This window comes from Vombatus ursinus, unplaced genomic scaffold, assembly GCF_900497805.2.
Source record: "Vombatus ursinus unplaced genomic scaffold, bare-nosed wombat genome assembly UNPS02014781.1, whole genome shotgun sequence".
Lineage (NCBI taxonomy): Eukaryota > Metazoa > Chordata > Mammalia > Diprotodontia > Vombatidae > Vombatus > Vombatus ursinus.
The window spans coordinates 29,528,804-29,553,160 of NW_020954559.1; the positions used below are offsets into that span (position 1 = coordinate 29,528,804).

Consider the following 24,357-nt stretch of genomic DNA (forward strand, 5'->3'; position numbering starts at 1 on the left):
CCAAAACGTAGCCAACTGATGATACATAAATTTGATTTCATTAAAATCAGACTCACTATTCCCAGGTTCCCCCTTCTCTTCCCTCTCCCCACCCTGAAAATAAAATTTTAATGGCTTACAAGAAAATCTTGTATGGATTCACATAAAGAAGAAAAGGGTTGGGGGTGATGGAAAGAATTACATATGTACTGCGGTTAGTCACCATGGTAACATTCCACAGAACTATGATATAGATATATATAATATATATTGCAGATATATATTATACATATATGTACACACACGCCACACACCCATTCTCTCACACAAACACACATTTTGGACCAACATCATTTTTCAGGTTCAGGAAATAGAGAGAATTATCATTTCTGTGACAGTTCATTTTTGCAGGTACTCACTGGAGGTTTGAGAACCTTAAAATGCCGTTGCTACATTTTTTTTCTTCCAATTCAGAAAGCAAAGTGTTACCATAGTAACAGGACCATATTAAAGATGTCTATTTTGCATAGCACATAAAAAGTAGGTTTCGTGTTTACTTTTTTTTCTTCAGAAGGGAAGGCAGGGAGAAGGAGGGGAGGGAAGGGGGGGGCAAAAGCTAAACTTTTAACTGGAACCCCCTCAATGTGACCTGCTGGATTCTAGCGAACACTTCAGCCATAAGGCAAGGGAAAACACAACACAGAAAATAAATGCCGGAACATCTTGTCATTGTTAAATATATGATGCAGCAACATCGATTTCCTGGTATTTTGGGGCTTGTATTTCCTAGTCTACTGTTACGTGAGATGCCTTCAGAGGACTTCTGTTATTTTTGTATTTGCTCTCATTATTGTTATTTTTGGAATGAAGTTGTTTTTCCCAGAAGTAGCTGTCCAATTAAAAAAAAAAATTTCTTCTTTTTTTTTTTTAAAGCACTGAGAGGTCAGACCATTTAATTGCCACAAATGAATTTCACATCTTCTGGTGTGCACTCCGTGCAATCTTAAAATATATATTAGTAATAATCTTTCATTTTATATCCCTTGTGTTCTATACACCTATTATAAATAAGTCATATCTTCCTCCTCCCCCTCGACATCATAATTTATTTCAGTCTTGCGGACTCTTAAGAGGTTTGCCATATGTGCTTTACTTTTAAACAGAGCACCGGGTGAACTGCTGTGTCAGTCACAGTACCTAGACTTCACCATGCAGCAGGGACAGCACTGCCATAAACCAAAGTGTCATAAGGCTCAATCTGGGTCTCTGTGTATAGGATGGGGGAGGGGGAGGGGGAGGGGGAGAGGTCTGACCTACCTTTTATATATGAGAATTCTTTAATAATGTCAATGATGATGGAAATTACAGCCCATTTGACCTTTGGCTTTTGAACTTCTAGGTCAGATTTGGCTCTCTGCTATTCTCCTAAATGCTTTCCCTGTGTTTCATAAAATGTGATAAGTATAGCAGCTGAGTCTGCTTTAAAAACCATCCCAAAGCAGACTAAGACTTTCCTACAGCTTCAGAGCTGTGTCTCTTATTGCCAGTACCACAACAGTCCTGCCCTAATATATCATCAGCGGCCTACTATTGTCTTTCCCTCCAAGCTTGTTCATTTACTAACAATACCCCCCTTTGTTCTACTGAACCAAAAGGTACTATTTTTTTTTTCTCTCCGAACATTGCTATTTGATAACAGTGAATTCCTTCAAATGCAGCCCTAATCCACTGCGTGTGGTGTTGTGTCTCCTACTTGCCTCTTAAAACTTAGCAAACCAAAGTGCTGTGCTACCTAAAAATGGTTTTTTTGTTTGTTTGTTTCCAGCTTCATGTTTCAGAGGCAGCAGCATGAACTGCAATTGCAGTCAGCCCTTTCCCCCGCCCCACCCCCATCCATGAACTCCTAGTCTTATTCGGCGGACCGGCCTAACTTCTGGCTGGAAGGCTCCTTATTAGCAAACACAATTTCTAGAAAATGTATTACCCATTCAACTATAGCTGCTGTAGCAAATGGAAGGAGCAAAGAACTCCCAACAACATTAATGTTCCATTAGTGATGCCGGATGTGGAGTGAAAGGAAATCTTGTGTGAAGAAGAATGGCAGGGCCCTGGATACGACAGAAGTGAATGGAACAGTGTTGAACTAAAAGCAAGAGAACTTTTAAGAGTCTTACTTAGCCACAGAGGTCTGTGGGACACATCCAGTACGCGCTGAGAGAGAGATACACACACCGAGTTGGGAGACTGCAATGCAAGCTCCAGATCCTAGAACATCTTCCCGGCACGTCTAGAACTAGTGTTGTCCACAAAGCACTCCTTCTTCCCTTGGCTTTTTATACATGCCTGAATGCCTGCAGCATCCCATGGCTTAGAGGATGATGAATGTAACAACAGTACAGCAATCAGAATGGGTATCTTCTATATAAAGTCTTCCAGCTTCTAGTGAATGTTTATTCACCAAGACAGAAATTCTACAGACTAGGTAAGCTGTCCCAGCTCAAGAAGGCTCTCCGCGAAGGGGCTTGGTGCCTTTTCCCCCCACTGTGCTCTAGTCAATCCTAATGCACAATGTGCCATTAAAAACCCTCAACTGAAAGCATCTGACCAGTAAGTTTCCTCTGGGAAATCAAAAGGTACCACCAGAGAGTTCTTTCAGACCTTGTAGTAAATGTTTGCTGGACTCTGTGGAGGCATTTCTTGGACTATGTACACTGGATGCCCATAATCTCCGCTGACTTTTTCATAGTGAGGGCAGAAAACACTGTCTGCAGTCCTTAAGGGGATAATAATGTCACTGGGCTCAGAGCCATTGTTGTTGCCACTTCGTTTGGGGGTGGCTAATGTACTGAGGGACAGTGTCGTAGTGTGCTGGGGTGAATGCTTCCTATGTCTTCTCCGGTACTTTAGTAAAAGAACCACTAAGGTGATGATGATGACAATGAAGATGATGCATCCTGAAGCAATCCCTGCAAATAAGGCCACTTCGGAACCAAGGATATTGTTCCCCGAATGTCCAGCACTGTTGCCATCTGTGCTAGAACCTAGAGAGAATCAAAGACAGAAAGAGAAAAACAGAATTTATCACTGCCCTGGATGCTGACAGGCTATTTCTGCGGCCCTTTAAAAAAAAAATGTGAAAACTAAGCAGAACCAAAGAATTAACTGGCAGCTAAACTTTGACAAACCAATTACCCCGTTCGACAGCTGAATGCAAACAGCAGAAGTCAGCAATCAATAGGAAACAAGACTTTGTGTCTCTGGGTCTTACTTTTATGCTGCTTTCAAACCACATTGTTTTCTTTTTATACATCATCATCCATCAGCAGCAAGGACTGGCAGTGACAGCCAGCTCTTGATTCATGCCTCATCTTTTAACCGATGTTAGCTAGCCTAAGGCAGCAACGGGGGCGGGGAAGGAAGAAAAAGAAAATGGCCAGTTCTCAGCTCAGGTTTTACTGTTCACATTGTATTGCCCTGACGCCTTCCTTTAAGGGTGGTGGTTTCATGGGAGTCTTCAAAAATAGCTGGCTTCTAAGGAAATGCCCCGCCTACTGGTAGAACAGCCTTAGAATGTGAAAAGAATGATGAGAACCAGGAAAGCTTTCCACTCGTAACCCATTTTTATTTTTTGATTTGCACTTAAAATACAGTTGGAAAGCAGGAGAAACTCTCACACTGAACAGACTGCCAACCCAAATGTTAAGAACTAAAAAAATTGCCTGGCATCATTATATTATCCATTTATCAGTTTGTCACAAGAATTTGACACATCTTGTCATAGAAAGTTAGAAATAACAACTTCCCTCCTTGACGCTTGATAAGAGATAGAATATTGCTGCAGATGCTAAATTCACATGACTACCCACTAGGCACACAGATCCCAGAGCACAAAATCGCTGACTTCCACTCAACAAGTGCTATATAAAAAAATTCATTAGCATGGCAACAAATATATAGCTATTGCTAGAAGAAGACTGTTAAGAAAATGAAGTCAAATGACAATCAGGTTTGCCTGGCAATATTCTAAATCTCTGTCAGTGATCTGTTTGATTTTTATATAAATTTAAAATGCAAAATATTTTTAAAGTGCTCTATTAAAAAGAAAAAAAAAAAGACCGAGCCTAGAAAATAATCTTTAAAACCCAACTATCTGAAATGTACAAAAGGATCAATTAGGCTCTTTGTGGACTAGATATAATTAGATGAGAGATTAGACCATTAATTATATATACATTAATGTAAGATTCAAACTGATGTGGAAAACCAGCTTGATAATGCATTAGGAAGGAAAAAAGAAAGACTGAAAATTACTCTGGGCTCTGCCAGGCTAGTGTTATAGACTAGCTCTTATAGCAGCTAAATAAAGCAATTTTGAGATGTGTATATAGCCCAAACTTTCTTGGAAAGAGATTTTATTCTTATTAGATGCAGTTAATTCTAAATTTAACTAGGTGTAGGACTGTGCTGGAGGAGAGATTATTTGTTTGTTTCACTGCTTGAAAAAACTTTGATGGGGAGGGGTAACAAAAATATTTTTATTTGGTTCTATCCCTAAAAGATTATCTTCAGCTGATTACAGATGACAATATTTTCAATAAAACAATCAGCCAAACAGAAAACCTAATAATCCTAACGTAATTGGGGGGGGAGGGGGGAAGAGAAGTGACCAATTGGTCATTACATTAGAAAGTACCACCCCATAACAAAATCGTGCTCATCTACCTGGATTTGGTTTTACAAAAGGACTTGTTGTTGAACTTCTTCCATTTGTCCCAGCTTCCAGTTCTGGACGTCTTGTTGGGTCATTATTCCTGGTTGACCCAGAAGAACTGGCATCTATATGAAAAACAAATGATTAATTACGGCTTAGACATCTAATGATATTAAGCTTTATGAGCTGGATATAGATCTCATGAGGCATGAATAGCTCTGAACAGAAGATTCTTTATGCAAAGTACTGTGAGATACAAGAATGTAATTTTCCTTTTAAAGCAAAATGGTTATACTAGTGATTTCAGAGGTTTAGATTGTGAGGCCATCTGTGGAAACTATAGGGATTCTTGCATTTGGCAAGCAAAGCTTTGCAGATGACATTTCAATTTAACTGAGCAAGTTGATTGACTACTATACCAATTTCTAATTAGAAGAATAATTCTTTCTTTCTGCACAATAGGTTATCTATATATGAAAAGACACAATGAACAAAAACCTCTTCTGTAGTCAGAATTCAGGAACGAGCAAAACTGTAGAAACATTGGTTTTCATTTTATATCATGTAATTTTGAACCGTGGAGATATTTTGCTTTTGAAGAAAGAAAACAAAAATATTGAAATGCTGGCTTCCTGGCTAGCCTTTCCTTTTAGAGAGATCTCCAATAAAAGATTCTTATTACATTGATTTGAGGAAATCTGTCAGTAGCTCATAGTACAGTAAAACAGGCTTTGCTTTCAAAACTCAGGGGAAGAATGAGTGAGCTAGACTCTGTTGGCACACACTGGTCCACCCTATTAAAAGAAGCCTGAACTCTAAGTGTGGGGACTGAAACAGATCAAAGGGATTTCATGAAGCAGCAGATGGTCTTTACCTTGTCCAACTTTCATGAGGATCTTCATGGCTTTTGTCTGGCACACCCCTCCCTCCTGGTTATCCAGGCCCTCCAAAGACCCATTTGATGTAGCTGATTAAAAATAAAATGAACAAAAAAAATAAAGAAAGAAAAATCAGGAAATCAATAAGCCAAGTTTACATGAACATGAAATGTCTGAAAACAATTTTAAAAAATAAGAATTCGCTCTTAGTCAGTCAAGTTTTCCAAAAGGGTTTGTTCCCCAAAAGGCATGAAATGCTCAAAGTCAAAAAGCAAAAGAAAATAGAAAAAAAAACAAAAAAACCACAAAAAATAAAAATAAAAATGAACAAATCGGCAGGTTGTATATTTTACATAAACAGTGGTGTATGTATGTTATTAGGATTCATATTTACTTAAGTACTTTCTTCTTCCTTGACAATTGACTGTCTAAGTACTATTATTCTAGATAAAAGGGATGGTGCCTTCCAAAAAAAGCCAACCAATCAACGATTTCAGGGATAAGCTCAAAAGAGCAAGGTACTTGATACCGTAATTTTTTAAAGTGACAATCACCAAACAACACCTGCTTCCTCCAGTATAGATTTCCTGTTGAAAGAACAATTAGCTTGATTCTCCTCCCTGCACTAGGGAATATAAATTCTCTAAGCCAAATACAGAGAGGGACCCCTTTTTGTCCCTCCCCTCAACCTCTCCCTACCCTTTCTCTTCCCTGGCTCCTGTACAGTATCTCAAAAGAGATTTATTCTCCTGTAAGCATAGTTACAGGTCCTGATGTCATTCTTTAAATAGAGACATCTACTTTAAAAATAGAAAATGGGGTTTCCTGCTTTCAGAGATTCACAGCCTAGGCTATATCCTTCACAATAAGAGTCAGGTCTTGGGAAACATTTGAAGGGATGGTTCGCACCCACAACACTAACTATTTTGCTCTTCAGTACTGGAAGGAACGTGAATGACTTCTTTTTAGACACAACATGTCTCATATTCATCAATCTGGTGCATAAGGCTAGAGAGGTCCTATTCAAAGCCCAGGGTACATGTAGGTAGGTAAGTGGGTGTAGGCTTCCTTATTGTAGTCCAGACCCCTGCACCAATACTGTTCAAAGATGGGGGACTGACTAGACACTTGCAGTAGAAGGGGGAAAGGAGAGAATGTGGACACTGTGACACCAGTTTAAATATTCTTTTAACTCTGTTAAATTTTTCTGTTTTTAAATGTTTTGTTCTGGCCCTTGTAATAACGGGTCCAGATGAGCCCTGTAACTGAAGGTAAGTAGTTAGAAGCCTGGCTAGCAGGGAAAGATTGTATTTAAATAACTGGATTAGTAATATCAGTTCCAGATTCTGAGGACTAGAATCAGCCAGAAGTAGGAGGTTCAGAAGGAAAATTGTATTTCTTTCTTCTAACTGCAGAGGGCAAGGAATGGAGTGTTTCATATGACAGTGGATTTTTTTTTTATTGTAATTAAAAAAGGTCTCTGAAAATCAAGAGAACTTTACACAGAAAATAGCTTATGCACGTTTGTGCAGGTAACGGGAGGTCAGGATTTTTCCTGGCATATATGCAAAGGGCATTCTCCAATGGGGATACAAGAGTATGTTCTCTAACTACGCTGTCCAAGAATTAAATTCTACCTGATCGCTATACGTGCAACTAGTCCTTAAACATTGAAAGCTGATACTTTTATGCACCAGGAGACAGCATATTTACTACCCTTGCTTTCTCGAATTCTCAGGATTCATTCTGCTTTCTGCCTAAGAAAATAAACAGGTGTTTCCCCTGTGTTCGTATTGCTTTTTGCTTTTCCCAAAGCACGTTCTGCTCCCCCAATTCAATAAACTCCAGTGGCTCCCTATTACCCTAGTGACTCCCTCTCTAGGTTCTAATATAAACTCTTCTGTCTGGCATATTAAGTTTGTCACAATTTTATTTTATCTTTCTAGTTTTCTTACACTTTACTCCCTTCCACACACTCTATGGTCCAGCCATACTGGTCTACTTGCTGTTACTCACATACAATGCTAAATATTTAGCCTCCCAACCTTTGCACTAGTGCGCCCCATTATTGGAATCCATACCTTCTTCACTTCCAACTCTTAGAATTCCTGATTTCCTTCAGGACTCAGCTCAAGTGACACCTCTAAAGCCTTTCCCAAGCCCTACAGCTTCTAATACTCTCCTTCCCAAACCTACTTCGCATGCATTTTGTTTACATTCTGTGTATATTTATATACGCTCATGTTAGCTCCCCTGCTAGAATGTAAGCACTTTGGGAACAAGGATAGTTTCACTTTTATCTTTTAGCCCCCGAGCTTAGCACATTGCCTGACATACAGCAAGCACTTAATAAATGCTTATGGATCAATTGATTGATGTTTATAATTCACCCCAAGTCGTAACCTTTCTGCTATAGCTTGTATTGAATTTTCATTTAACAGGTCCTTATGAAACTAAGATAAATTCTAAGCTTAAAATAACTTTATTGTAATGGTTTCCTTCCACCCAAAGCTCACATAAGGCCACAGATGTAGAGTTGGATAGGACCTGAGGTTGTGTTGTCCAGCAGATGAGGAAACTGAGACCTAGAGATATTAAGATTGGGCAGATAACGAGTAGCAGAACTGGGATTTAAACTAAAGTTCTCTAATTTAAAAAAGGAAAAAAGTATTCTTACCCCTGAACCAAATATCGTCTCTCAGCTTGAAGCTCTACTAATAATATTACTAATTGCATTGTTTTAGTGATGTACCTGGACTCACCACAGATTCTGAAGAAATAAGCAAATTATTTGCCATACTACTTAACAGCAACAACTCAATACTTAACAGTTTGCATGAACCTAAGCAATAAACTGAATCTTCATAGCTTGCAAGAATCCAAGTTCATCATGTTTCATGAGTACTTAGTTTTTACCTTTATCCTCCTCCTTCATCAAATTAAAACATAGATTTTAGACCTTCTCTATTTCTAATCTACCAACCAGTTCACCCATTAAACAAAAAAAGCAAAAAACTAGAAAACCATATATTTTCTAAGTGGACTTTCATCATCTCTGTATATAGATTTAACAAGGTCCTACCTACATGGTTCAGTTCTTGACCCAAAGTTCTTTCCCCTTTTCACTATTTTTTTTTTCAAATATAAGAGGTATCTGCACACAAAGGATGGAATTGAGAACTGTGACTCATGCTTATATGATGACTTCACTTATCTATGTGCATTCCTCAATGTTTTACATTCATTGGACTGACTCTGAATTTTTTTTTCTTTGCCCTATCTTACATTTGTACTTCTGCTATTAGCTAATAAGTAGTCTTTCAATATGTCTTATTCTGTGCTATAGAGATATAAATGTACCCTCATTTACAATAGTACCAAGTCCCACAAAATGAGTGGGCTAAAAAAATCAGTGCTCACATGATAAAAACAAGATTTGAAGCATGCTTTCATGGTCTCCCCAAAAATAATGGGAAGAAATGTTTGCTGTTTTTACATCTGAAAGTGGGGGGGGGGGGAGAGAGATTTCTGGATGTAAAACCAACCAAGTGGGTGCCAAAAGGTACTTTTTATGTACCAAATGTGCCAAACTTTATGTACCTTGTGCCAAAATGCAAGGGGTAAGGGGAAGGTAGAAAGGCAGGATGTAATGATAAATAGAAATAATATTTTTTTAAAAGCTGAATGGACATGTAGGTGATGGTTCTTAATCTTTTTTATATTTGTGTCATGATCCACTTTGACAGCCTGGCCTATGGATCCCTTCTCAGAATAACATTTTTAAATGCATAAAAATAAAATACATAGGTTTACAAATGACATAAATTACATTGCAATAAAATCTATAAAAATATTATTTAAAATAAGTTCATAGACTCCTAGTTAAGAATCTGTAGTCACTCCTGATTACACCTGATTTGTGACTGCCTTAGGTTGCCAATATTTGGGTCATTTTAAAATTTCTTGTCTCCTGAATAACATTTCTGTTACATTAGGAACAACTGGATTTAGCCTAAAATGCAGTCAAACCAAACTCTCTCACTCACAAAATTAAAAAGAAAACAAAACAAAGCAAAAAATAACAAATAAAACTAGTACCAATTACAGAGGTAACTTGAGTTAACACTCCAAGTGCACAGGAAGATGGTGTGAGGAAAGCAGATCTATCTCAGCAGGGTTACTAAGTGAGACTGAGCAAAACTGCAATGAAGTTGATGTATTTGTTTTTTATGAAATCAAACTGGTTTTTGTTTTGGGGTGTGTGTGTGTGTATATGTGTGTGTGTGTGTGTGTGTGTGTGTGTGTGTGTGTGTGTGTGTGTTTTAAACTTCTGCTAAGGACAACTTTTGAGGCATTGATATTGGATGAATGAATCTTCAATAGAATCCACTTTTCCTGCCTTCCAATGGTTCTTCTGAAGACACAGGATATTGCTTAGAGCCAGAGACGGGCTGCATACTTTGAGAAATGATTTTCAGAAAAGGACTAGGCTCTGCTCCTCCCTTTAATTTAAACTGATAATTAGCCTAAGTTACTTGAGGAAATTATTCCAAAAAATGTCATTAACACTGTCAAAATATCACCTGATGTATTTGGCTATGGGGCTGTTTGGGTGGGGGTAGCTGAAACCCACTTTTCTAGGCTTCACAGTGATGAAGGACTTTCATTTTAGAAGAGAGGAATCATCTCAGATGTCAAAGAAAACACTGTTTCAAGATGTTAATACTTGTTGAAAGCTCAGTGTACAAAAGTCAAACATAATACCAACTGCAAAATATTCCTGAATGTTTTCAGCTGGTTTTATATTTGATCCTAGATGCAAATTACAGCTACCTTGATCCAATCCTCCCTGTCCCCAACCTATTATATGCTTGTCTGAGGAAGGGGAGGGGATAACCATAATCCTGTCGCCCTCTTAACATTGGCTTTGACTACAGCCAAGATTTTCCTGTAACACAGAGATTTTTTTCACTTTGTGGTTTTGTTTTTTTTGTCATTATTGGTAGGGTTTTTTTTTAATGATAGTTTCAGCTGAAGGCTATGAGCAGTTATGAAATCATTAAATTATTTGTCTGCATTTGAAAAGTGAAATTAATACTCTCAGTCTTGTCTTCACAGCAACAACCACCAAGAAACCTTTAAAATACAGTGAGATTTGAAAAAAAAAATAAGACACTACCCAATGCTTAGGAATAAAGCTTAGTAATAAAATTTTAAGAGCATATGATCCAATGATTTTAGCATTTGCTTTATTTTTTAATTATTCTCATAAGAAAGCAAAAATACATTTATTCATTAATCTTCAATTGAATAATGGCACCAGAAATGGCAAGTATTTTTAGATTATCTTCTTCATCATAACCTAATGAAGCTACAAACAGGAGATTGCTAAATGGATGAAACTATGTTTACTCAATTAAACAGTTAAAAAAAAAAGTCTGATTTTGCCATAGCTTAGCTTCTGGTGAATGGCAAATCACTATAGGTTCCCAGAAAAAAAAGTATATCCGATGGAAAGTTGCCATAAACAGTTTTCCACCAGGCAGATCTCAAAGCCTGATTTGCAGTAAGTAAAGATCATTATTTAATCAAAGGTATCCAGAGTCCATATTGTTTAAATGTCCCCAAATGTTTCTGAAAACTACTCTGATCAGATTTTGAGTTTTCACAGTTTTCTTCTTTGACACTTACTTGCAGCTCTTGCTAACTATGTGTGTACTGCTCTGGCTATCTGCAAAAAAAAAAAGGCAACCCGAGAAAACCAGAATAAGCAGACAAGAGTATTTCTGGCTATGATTTTTATATGGTCCCCATGGAGAGGAAGTAATATTACATTTTAATATGTCTTCATTTGATTGTTATTACTCTGCTTCCCAGGAGGCTAAGCTGCTGCATGGATCTTGGCTGTGTCCAGCCCATCCCGTTGGTAACATTGCTCTAATCAGATGGAGAATTAAGCTGCTGGATTTGTGCCTATATATGGCTTTCCATTCACAAAGAGATTAGAAATGATGGCAAGAATGCAAAATCAAGGCTGTTTCACTCTAAAAACTAAAAGAAAAATCTCTACTACCTTCAATATTTTTTAAAAAATATTTAAACTGTAACACTCATGAAAATTCAAGCCTGGCCTATATACTAAACACTAGTATAGATGGGCAGAAGGGGAGAACTGAAAATAGTTTGGTACCCTAAATTCAATAAAAGCATTCCTCAAAACAGAAAAGGTCAATTAAAGAGAGACAGAGAGAGGAACTGAGTAACAGTTGAAATGTTTTCTACAGAAGTAAAAACTTGGACTTTGTGAAAAGCAAACATTGTTATCATTGATATAATAAAATCCCATTTGATTGCTATAATAAATGATATAATAATCCCAAATCTCATTCAAGCAAATTCATGACTAAGGACTGGACTAGTGATTTCTTTGGTACAGGGAAGAAGCCCTGGATGAAGAAATACCTTCCAGCAATGTAGGCCAGCATCTACTCTGTGACTTAAAGCCTTAGAAAGTTGCCTAAAGCACAGAGAGGCTAAGGTTAAGTGACTTGCCCTGGATCATACAGCCTAGCTTCAAGGCTCCCTCATCTACTATGCTGCCTCTACGTGAAACAACTTACTTAAAACAACAACAATAACAAAGCAAATCTCGTATGGATAGTCTCTTTTACGCATGTTCTTCTCTTCCATTACGCTATCATGTACAATCCATGTGAGCCTGAAGTTTCTTAGGTCCATCCCACCTCTACACAGAAATGGAGACTTTCAAGACAGATTTCTGACATCTCAATAAAGGGAAAAGGAATAAGCATTTAATAGTGCCTTGTATGTGCTGGATACTGTGCTAAGTGCTTTTTACAAATACCATCTCATTTGATCATATCAGAAGACTTTTATGTAGAAAATGAAGAAATTAACACAATATAATCTATAAAGAAAAGCAAGGCAAAGTGATTGTTGAAAATGTACATGAAATATGAACTACATTATGCTTTTCCTTTTTACAAATCTTTGGGTTTCCACAAGAAACAAAAATGGAATGAGTTATGCCAGCCAAGGAGTACGTAGGTGGATAGATGTTAGGTTACTTAATATGAAAAGTATTGTGCAACAAAATCAGGATACATCTATCTTAACTCACTGTCATCAAATGCTAACACATTCAAAAATATACTTCAAGAGATGAGGACCAGAAAAAGAATCAATTTCTAGGCACTCAACTGAAGGTTTGATGCCTCATTCAGCATTAACAACACATGGCTATCCTTTTAAGAGAGAGATAGTAGGGTTATAGAGACAATCTTGTAGTGAAGCTAGACCTGTGTTCAAGTCTATACTCTCAACACATGCTGACTATGTGATACAAGTCCACACTTCTCAGCTCTAGCAAACTCTTTAAGACTCCACTGGGGAGAAGGTGTCAATTTGAATGTCATGACAGATAGAATTTCCTCACCTGAGAGTTTCCTATACCAATGAAAACACAGGTCTACGTCCTATTCCATCCTTTTAAGGCAGCTAAGGACTAAACATAGTCATGACAGTATTCACGTAAAGACAAGCATTACTTTTGCTTTGTAGCCAATTGAGGAATTACAGGGAAAGCTTGGGACAAGGAAACAGTTAGGTGCAAAAGCAGTAAAGAGCTTTCAGGAAGCTTTTGGAAAATGCCCTGAATGAAGAGCACAGCATAGCATGACTTTCCAAGAGGGCTGCTAGACTAGTCTGTCACTAAGAGTAAATCATCAGCATCCTTTCAAAACTCTACCTAGGAACTTCTTTCCATGAAAGCAAATTTCACCTTCTTTTGAAGCAAACATTGCGGATGCTTCTATGTTTTATCCCTTTGCAGTAGTAAAGAATCAACTGATACAAGAATGAACCACTCCATGTAATTCAACATTTCTTAGCACTCTGATTTTTTTTTTAATCTCCCATCCATGTTTTATTGGTTTTTCTTTACTAACATGAGTAGGTTATTTCCACTTGTAAAACATTGTACCATGTTTGTGATTTTTGTATCTATGAAAATCTCATACAAGATCCAAGTGTCAAGTGATTATTTTGAAAGCATGCATTAAAAAAAATGAGTTCTAGCCATTTTGGACTGAAAATTCAGAATGCTAAGAGTTACTTTTTTGAGAGGTAAAAGTAAATCATATAAAAAACTAATTTAGATGGGATTATACTTCACAGCTGAAAGGACCTTCAGGGTCTTGTTTTAAAGATGGGAACTTGCCCATGTCACCCAGATGGTAAGCATTACAGGCAGGAGTTGAGCCCAGGTCTCTGACTCCAAGGTCCGTCTCTGTCTACTATATCAAACTGCTCTAGAGTAGCACATTACAATTTAATCTTTTGGGCCAGTTCAGTATTTCCCACAAACACCAAAAGGCTACTGCAGATACATTAATTCTGAAATAAAAGATAATATGTAACTACCTACCTTCTCTTCTAGTTTGTGACATGCATTATGTATAATAATCTATTCTACAAATATATTAGAAAGGAGAAGAAGGGGAATTTAGAGGTTTAAAATTTTTTTAAAAGATACTTTGATTTGAACATTAACTCAGATGTTTTCATGACACCCATTGCTCCAGTCATTTTCAGATGAGAAAAAAGGAAGAAATGCCGAACTGAGTCAAGGAGCCAATACAATGCATGTGCTTTACCTACACATCCCTGGGTGTCAATCTCAAAAGTGCAGGTAATAGTAACAATTAAGAAATAGTAAATAAATAGGATTCAGAAAACAACAAATTCCACCCCATTTTACTCATAGATTGTCACAGTCTTTTAAAGCCACACAGAATCTTTACAGCTTAGACTACTTAATTTAATTAAATTGAGTACCAGAGGCCATCATTAACGTTGTTTAAAAGACAAACCTAGACTGTCATGTCCTAGTCCCTAGAGAAAAAACAATAGAGAATGACAAAGCCCAAAGTACCTTCCCATGCTCCCTCCAACAAATCCTACTTTCTCAGGAAGTATAGTCTTGGCCATAATAAATTGTCTGCCTTTCTTCAACTAGAAGTTTGCTAAAATGCATGAAATTTAGTATGGTGTAGTTTATTTTATTCTCTTCTATCTATCAAACACTACCCCCCCTTACCCACTCCCTCAAAAAAAAAAAACAAAACCAAAAACCAATAAACTCTCTAGCTGGATCCATCATTGTATTGCCTGTATAATTAAATTCTAAGAAATGAATTGTACTGGGGTAGAGAATCCTTTAACAAGCCCCAAATTCTATTGCTAAAAAGTTCTTTAAAAAGAACTAAAAAGTCTTTATAGACTCATGCTGGTGGAATAATACCTCATTAGGATAAGTTCTGAAATGACTTGGTAAAAAAGCTGCTCATCGGCATGCTTTAAGAGATCTTGTCTTATTGCCACAGTGATTCAAACAGGGTAAATTTACAGAGAGCTTGAATGTCAATAGTATAAAGAGATTTTGTCATTATGCATGTGCGAGGAAAATTTTATTATCGACAAAAAGCCATTAATTAAGATGAGTTGGAGTTGCTTTAAGAAGGTAACTAAATGATCAGTTTCAATTGAAGTCAGTAAACATTTTACACAGTTGGCCTTCTAGAGACAGTGAGAAGAGCTTCATTATACACAAACAAATATAAATAGAGGGAAATGCTTCCCTATTGCCATGATGAGGTCTGCTTAACAAAACTAATGGAATTGGTTAACATCCAAGTGACTGCTATTTTCTCCACTGGCAGTTTTGGAAGAAAAAGAAATGAATATATGATATATATTATCTGAGGAAGCATTTTTTGTACTCTACCCTTCCCACACAGAAAACCCAAACTTCTTTTCTGACTGAATCGGCTGTTCAAAAAAAAAAAAATCTCAGCTTTTGTATAATGATGGAAGTGTCTGGTTAAGAAAGGGTTATATTAAAAACTTCATAATGATAGAAAAAAACCAACAACCAACAAACTCACGAACCTCTTGCTCATTCTACTGTCACTAATTGCATGCAATGATATTAATGACCCAGTAATTGCCAGACGAGTGGCACTGAAGTGGAAAACATCATTTTGAGGCAGAGTTCATCTCTAGGTGGTAGGACATCACTACTGACTGAGTTAATATCTACTGACAGTTTAGAATATAACACTAGAGATGAGAAAATGTGCCCCTCTGATGGTATAATAGTTTAGATGGACATGATGTTATTTGCTTTGACCATCTAGAGACCAGCAGTAACCCCAATAAAGTGCTACTGTCTGAGTTTGCCCTATAGATGAACCTCATTCCTTTCAGGGGAGATGTTCTATACTATAACAATCTAGAGCAATTTTCCACATGTTTGCTTCAATAAAAGAATACCTTCATCTCTTGATTTTATATCAGGCACAACAAAACTGGGCTTCATTGCAAACACAAAAAGCTATTTACAATCACATAACTATCCTTCAGTAACACATAGTTTGGCACCTCTGTAATTTGATCAATTATGATACTACCGGGGGATTTGCCAAAAACAGTAGCACTTTTACTTGGCTAAGCTAGTCAGAAGTTTAATACATATGTGAATACGCATGTGCATTTAGGGGCTGCTCTTAGGTAGATGGAGATGGTGTTTGTATAAGAATTGTATTCTACAGCGTCTTTCATTGGAGGGTCCTGAAGAAATGGAGGTGCAAGCCATTAAGCCATATGGCTGAGATCCCCAAAGTGGTTACTAGAATGACTGTAAAAATCCATATCTAACAAATTGCTGACAAAATCACAATGGCATGTACTTTCTTGCATCTTTTTCTGTCATTTAAAAGTAATAGTTTAATTAATTTATCTTTTGTGGGGTTAAGATCTTCAGTTAGTTACCAAATGATGCCAGGGACTAAAGACCCAACATAATATAACCCTGGAAGTCATTTTATGTTCATTCTCTCTCTCTCTCTCTCTCTCTCTGCCTTTCTCTTTTTCTGTCCCTCTTCCCCTCTCTCTCTCCTCCCCACATAAAATGACATATACAACCATACATAACACATACATATACACATGTGTGCATACACATGGATATATGTGACTATGTATCTCCAGATCTCTTGTTTTTTACCTGTGTTCTCTATTCCTAATATATGAGAGATAGGGTAATATGGTAGATAAGAGGGTTGGACTTTGAGCTATGAAATTTGTGTTCAAATCCCACCACAGATATTTTTAATCTGTGATTATAGGCAGTTCACTTAGCCTCAGTTTCCTCATTTGTAAAATAAAGATAGTATTTGTGCTACTTCCCTCATAGTGTTATAAGGAAAAATGCTTCGACAACCTGAAAGATGAGTGTAAAATGTTATTACTACTGTATTGCTATAAAATGTGCTATTATCCTAAATGAAGATCTATTTGAAAAAAAAAATGTGTGAATACACTACAAAAGTTCAATTATGGGTAATAGTATGGGTTTTTTTTGGGGGGGTGGTAGGGGAGGAACATAGTTTCTATCTGACCAATGGAGAGATTAAGCACATCCCCGAAGAGGAATGTTTTCCTCAACTGCCTTAATTCTTTAATTCAGCTTCTTTTAATTCTTATAGCACTGTCAACTTTACTACAGGAAACTTGGCATGAGGATTTGGATTTAGGGAACAAATATGTGTGATTTCTTAAAATTATGTAAATATGCCTCCACATAGTAATAGATATTTATAATGTTTTTCTACACCTTTGTTGGATATTCATTTTTAAAGCATTTCATTTTGCTTTCAACTCTGATCTGGATGATGAATACTTAAAGGCTAAGAAGAGATTTGTTTCCTTTTTTGTATTAGTACTTTATCTCCAGTATTGTTAAATCATTTATAAAGCTAAGTGAACTAAAAAAGGCTATAAATAAATAGTAGCTTGGATATTAAATTGTATCTTATGAAATATTAAAAGTAGTTTCATTCTGAGCAATTCCTAAATAATTTTTTTTCCTGCTAAGTAATTATTCTTCATTTTCTGTCTGCTTTCACATCCATTTTACATATAATATCTTTAGTTTCTCTTTGCTCATCAACTCTTCATCCTTTTAACAATCAAATAATCTTGTTCTTTCATTTGCTGCCGTTGGGAATAGAGAGGTGGTGCTTACCAATTTCCTGAGATACTACCTCTGTCTGACTCTAAAGGAGATAAACCATCACAACTACCCAGGTAATGCCACTGAACGTGAACAAATACCATCAATCTATTTTTAGCCTTATTCTCTTCCCAAGCTCTGGGTAGTCACAGACAAAAATCCCAATGGGCCACAATTCCATTAAGCCCTGGGGCCACAGACTTTGTTTGGCCACTTGAAGTTATACAGCAGGCATTAAGACTTTCCTTCCCTAATAACATAACTTTTATGGGCTTTATTTATCTTCAGCCCAGCAAATAGTTTTGCTGGTACACACCCTGTTGAGAGCTTTCAACCAAGTCAGAAAGTGACCTTCAAACTATCAATTTACATTAGGAAATGATAGACATAGGTTATCTAATATTCTGACAGAGGGGAAAATCTAGGTAGTAATGTACTTCCTGGCCAGTCACATCGACAAGACAACTTTTAAACACTTTTTTTTTTTAAATCTACAGGAGACATTTCAAACTACATTAGATCACTCCTAAATTTTCCGTTGATACAGTTTTCTTTATGCAAAAACTTCTGACATTAGAGTTAGATGGAAATACAAAGTGGGGAGGAGAATGATTACACATATGTGGAGATTCCTCCCTGTCTGTCTCTTCTAGGTATTAAAAAGGATCTGCTAACATGCTTGGGCAATACCAAGTACTAGAGGATTCAAGTGAGTGTTTCTTGGTAACAGGAAACAGAGGAGAAAAGTACTTTATAATAACCAGAGAAAATGAGTAAAGGAGGCCTTATAATTGGATCATAAGTTACTGAAACTTATAAACTCCTTCAGGTTTTACTTTATAGATGGTTTGTAAAAGAAAAATTATAGGTTTACCAAGCCACCTTCCCTAGGCCCTCTAGTTTTTGCAAAAGGACACTTGTACCTTTGATTCTGAAGACTATATTGCCCTGTTTAGGGCACCAAATCAGGGGAATGACAGACTCCTGTAGACAGGCTGGTGGGCTGAGGGGATCATTTCCAAAAGTGACACATTTTAAGTATAGAATTAGAAAAGTTAATAGTAACACCTGGCAGTTAGACATAGTACTTTAAGGTCTGTAAAAGACTTTACCTATATTGCATTGCTTGAGACTCACTGTACCCCTCTGAGGTAGGAGTTATTGCTACTCCCATTTTACAGATGAAGAAAGTAAGTCTGAAAGAGGTTAAAATGATTCATCTAAGATCACACAGCAAGTTAGTGTCTCTGAAATAGTATTTGAACTCAGATCTTCCTGGCTCCTAGTGCTCTATGCACTGTGCCTCTTAGTGGAGTTGGTTAAAAGGATCGTTAATCTACAAATGATCCATCAGATAACAATAACAAAATGTATGTTTCAGTTATTGTAAGTAAAATATAACTACAGTTTAAACTGTTGCTATTTCCTTATCTAGCTGCCTCGTCTAATCAAATCTGGCTATTTGAAATAGTGGAAGAATATTTGATCACAAAGTAGATGCAGTGTGGGGTTGGGAGGTTTGGGTTGTTGGCTGGGTTTTTTTTTTTTTTTTTTACAAAGCGTATAACCCTTTTACTCAGACATATGCCTATGCTTCTAGAAATCATACAAAAAAGAAAATTTGAAGATTAAGTTATTAAAGCCAGATTACTTAGGAAAGTGGTTACAGAGTATTTTAGTATACACAAAAAAAGTAAATTCATCTATACTTAACAAGGAGATGGGGATATTAAATGCTCTCTTTTTTTGGTCTTAATACTTTAAATATACTATAGTATCCATTTAAACATTTTCATTCATTCCATTCTGAATAGAAAAAAATAATAAATTTCTAAGCTTCCTCTGAACCCTACCAATTTCATAAGCTGGTATGAAATACCTATTCTGGAGAACTGAACCAATAAAGGTCTTTAGAATGTCTTATTCACTTAGGCAGTCATGTTTCTTAAAGAATGTTTTACTAGGGCATGGAATGTTGCAGCGTAGCTCTGGGAAATACCACACCCATGTATGAATTTGCTAGGCACACCTCAGTATATATTTTATAAAAAAAAAAAGTTCTTAATCAAACATAATCTTTGGGGCCTGGCTTTCTAGATTATTCTTTTGGATCAGGAACTTGGTGGTTTCTAACAAGATAGTGCAGCAAATATAGAGGTATCTAAAGCTCCTATAAAGCCAAACCAAGATCTAGTCTCTTAATAGTGATTTCTTTGTCTACCCAACAACTTTGTCAGAGCTATTATTCACTGATTTAATTTAAAAAAAAAAACTAATAAAGTGGCTTCTACTTTCAGTGCAACCTCTGACTCATGTAATGTTTGTCATACAATGAAAACCTCTTTATAATCTTTTCACATGTACTTTGCCTAGCTGTTTCTGAAGATTGGATGGCCAATCCACAAAACCATGAAAGGGTAGGTGTCCAGGATTGCCGAATCACCAAAATGCTGATTCATTCAGCTCTGGTTTACCTCCTTGAAACACAAAATTTAAACCAGGCATGCAAAGTATCCAAACAGAAGCTCTGTGGCATAGTTATAAAGGAAAATACCAAAATTTCCCAGAAACACTTTGCCAATATTAGTTTGAGCATTCACTAAATCAAAAAGAATTTGCTTGACTTTGGGAGATGGGCTACATATTATGGCACACAAGCAGTTTCTTTTTCACAACTAACATGAATTTGTATTAAATACAAAAGAAAAACTTACATAGTTATATAAAATTATTATTGTTGTTTTAAATCCAATGAACATCTTATTCTATTTAAGAGTAGGAGATCTTTGTGGGACCAAAGAGTAATAAAGCACTTCTTCGAACTCAAACACTCAATGTATATAATTTAAGACCAAAGCCAATTACTTAGGCAAGTCATTTGAAAAAACTGATATTAATTATTCTGGTGAGGCAATGGGGCGAAGTGACTTGCCCAGGATCACACAGCTAGTCTCAAGTGTCCGAGGCCAAATTTGAATTCAGGTCTTCTTGAATCCAGGGCTGGTACTCTATCCACTGCACCATCTAGTTGCCCCGGTGTTAAATATTTTTTAAACCCCATATATTGTTTTGCTGGATGCCAAAGCAAATGTTCTTCTAAATGTAAGCTACGACAATGAGGCTCCACATAGTTTCTGAAAGACTTTTCCTAATGTAGTATGTTAGATACCTTATAGGTCTAATAGTATAATTTCAACTAATAAACATGATTTCCTTTTATTCCTCCAAAAATGGCTAACTGTGTTTTAAGACTTGGTAACACTTTAAATCAAAGGTCTTAATTATAATGGGCCAGAAATTCGTTAATAATTTCACTGGGAAATTTAAAAAAATCTCATGTTTGGTTTACATTTCATTTGGGAGTTGTTGTATACTAATTAATAAATCAATTGATACTCTGGATTACCCCCAAACCATGCTAATCATATTCTCCTTCAAACTCTTTTCTCTTCCTACCTCTATTGCAGAGAGTGAACAATCCTTTTCATTGTTATGGTATTTAAAACCTGGTTATTATGAAGAATCATATAGAGTTAAGTATATACAGTACTCCCCTTTTCACAATGCTGAGCATATTAATACTCTTTGAATGAATGAATTAATAAAAGATCCATGGTTTTAAAAATCTGCCTACTTCTAAAATACAGAGTATTTGCTCTCTAAGCATCATAAAAAATACTAATACAGTACCATTTTGTGAGTGTCCTGATATCAGAAGTAATAATTTTAAAACACCTTGGTTTCTGTGGAAAGTAATAATTTCTTATCTTAAAATTCTCCTTCCATTGCCTTGGAAGAATATGGAAAGGCAAAAGAATTAACATTTAGATTTAGACTAGAGTTTTAAGTTGTTTTCCATCTGTACCTCCATTTCTGTGAGGCCTACATAAAAATCAGTTCTGTGGGGCTGAAGAGGAATTAGCACCTACATTTTCTCTAGCATATCAAAACAGAACTCAACAGATTCATGGTACCTAGAAATCTCATCATGTAGCCTAAGTTCCTTTCAACAATGTGTACAGATTTCAGTATGAAAATTCAGTCATAAACATCCTGAAATTAGACATTCAAAGTACCATATATGAACACAGTTCTTTCTGGAAGTAGAAGAAAGGATGCCTCAATAATAGGCAATGGCCATTCTCACCATCCATCAGCTGGACCTCTTGGGACCCTGGGCGCCAGAAGAACATATTGGAGAGATTCATTTCTGAACATATCAGGGCTCCACCGAGACCAGTTACAAACCACATCTCATTGTGTGTGGGGCCCCTGTTACAGCTTCTCTCCACACAGGCCCCCACCACAACCACATCCAAATGTTTGTAGAATAGACGAATGAATGAATTTTAATGTCTTCTGATATTATGATTGATCTACTTGGTAGTATTTTTCCCAAGGCAGCATTTAAACAACTGAATTTATTCTAATTCAACCAAATTCAGTGTAGTAAAGATATTACATTATGCATTATAGTTACTAGCAAACAAACCTATCTCTCCTCCCCTCTCCCAAAAAGCAATGAAACTGAGTCAGACATGTACCTATAGCAACAACTTCTGCTTTTCAACCATCCTCTATGACATGTCTTCCAACTCACAAAGTTATCTGTTTTTAGTAATGGATGAGGGCTATTTCTTCCCTATTCTATATCCATATTCCAAAATTTGCTTGCTGAAAAAAAGATGTGGGCTCCAAGCTTGCCCCTTCTTGGATAAAAGTTCTACCTATCTATCTTATTGAATGTTGGAGGTGGGGGGGAGATGCAATTCTTTTCATTTAGGGCAAAATCGCAATCTTTACTAAGGTTAAATTTTGAGATTATTTGTAGTGAGACCATAAAGCCTCTAACTCTTTTTCGTTTCTCCACCTCTCTTTTCCCCTTGACTGCCTGCAAGGGGGCTTGGGCAGAATGAATTAAACTATACTTGCACATTTGAAAGCACTTTTTAATGAGATTTCCCTATGAAATCAATGTCATTCCTTCCTTTTGTATCTGATTTCTAGATGCAGAACAAACTTTTGGGCCCTGCCTCAAAGCTACGGCAAGTTCTGTAAAACAGTAGTTCTCACAATCTTATGAGGATAACAATGAGATGGGGGGAAAAACCATAAGAGAATATAACTTTTGGTTACTTTAGCTTTTTGATAAACTTTAGAGCCCGAGATACTTTCTCCAATTATTTGATATTCATATACTAAGTGGTACACAAACAACCGTTCAGTTCTTTAAACTAGTTACTATGACCTCCTGCCACCAGGTTAAGAAATACTGAAGCCACATTATCACATCATCTTTATATTATCACTATTCACAAGCCAGTCACTCAGATACCACCACCAAGTCATAAAATATGTGTGCGTTTGTGTGTAATTTCTATAATATGATAGTTCAGTCTAACATACTGATTCAAAAACTGAAATGTCATTGGTCTAAGTAGAACCCCATTTTCACCATATTAATAAAGATTGTGTGACAATACTCACTTTTCCAGACACATGGGTGAACTGATTTTATTTACTTGAAAGACTGCAAAATCCCAACTCTGCTACTACTATTGATGTGATTTTGAGTAAGTTGCTTAACCTCTCTGGATCTGTTTCTTCATCAGCAAAATAAGGGGGTTAGACTAGATCATCTATAAGGTCCCTTAATAGCTCTAAATCCTCGGGCTCCATAAGTAACATTTCATGTAATTCAGAGTTTTATTTCTCTTATTAAATAATAAAACTAATATAAGGGTTATCTACCCCAACTAAAAATCACCTATAACAATTTTACTCATTTATTATGACTCAAAGTTCAATCGGAGAGCAACATGTTTGTTACTTTAAAGTTCTATGGGTTTCAAAAAAAGAATTGGAGTGATCATGAGAATCATTTCATTAAATATTAAGCCCCCTAACTAGATTATAAACCTTGAGGACACTGCCATCATTTATCCATATTTTTTCCTCAGCCTATAACATAGTGCCTTAATACCAGAGTGGGAACTCATTACATGTTTGTTGAATGAATGAATGAATAAATGAATGGATGGATGGATGAATTGTAATATCTTCTATTATTACTGGTCTCCTCTAAACTATTTACCCTTAGGCAGCATTTTTTTAAAAAACTGAATTTATTCAAATTCAGTTACCTTTGGGTAAAGGATATGACACTGTGCATCTGAACCACTTACTACCAAATAGTCTTATTCCACCACCTTGTCAAAAGCAAACCACACCAAGTTCAAACTGTCAGAGTCACAACGAGTTTCATTTCTGAAGCATTAGTGTTTTCACTTACACAGTAACTATATCTTACTTAAAAAAAAAAAGAATCCCTTGATGTTATTTTTATATGTTTCCTCCTTAATCTGATTATCTCATCCCTTAGATTGATTTTCATTTTCTTTTATCACAATTGTCCCTTAACCTACAATATCACTTTGCCCGATTTTATTTTGTGTGACTTGTTCTGATTGTATCACTCTGAATTAAGTTGGTTTAAAAGCTGAGCATTACAGGTTCAATAAGAGCCCAAGAGACAAAAACTACACAGTAATTTGAAGGCAATTTTAGTACTATTTTTCATTTCAGCTGTAAAATGTTTTGATGCTTTTGCTTTGATTACAACAAAATATATTAGGAAATATCTGTTATTTGCCCAGATTGTCCCAGTAGAAATTGGAATAACATCCAGTAAAGTA

At 36.3% G+C, this 24,357-nt stretch overlaps 1 protein-coding gene across 1 annotated transcript in view; it reads right to left on the reverse strand.

Moving 5' to 3' along the window:
* Nucleotides 1–875: 875 nt before the first annotated feature.
* LOC114046303 (ephrin-B2) overlaps nt 876–24,357 on the reverse strand; it is a 51,694-nt gene continuing 28,212 nt past the window's right edge. The window contains exons 3-5 of the mRNA XM_027866604.1: nt 5,565–5,657; nt 4,702–4,815; nt 876–3,020 (exon numbers count right to left, since the gene is read on the reverse strand). Of these exons, the coding sequence (XP_027722405.1) occupies nt 2,632–3,020; nt 4,702–4,815; nt 5,565–5,657 (596 nt within the window). The 3' untranslated portion in view covers nt 876–2,631. The remainder of the gene's footprint in view (nt 3,021–4,701; nt 4,816–5,564; nt 5,658–24,357) is intronic.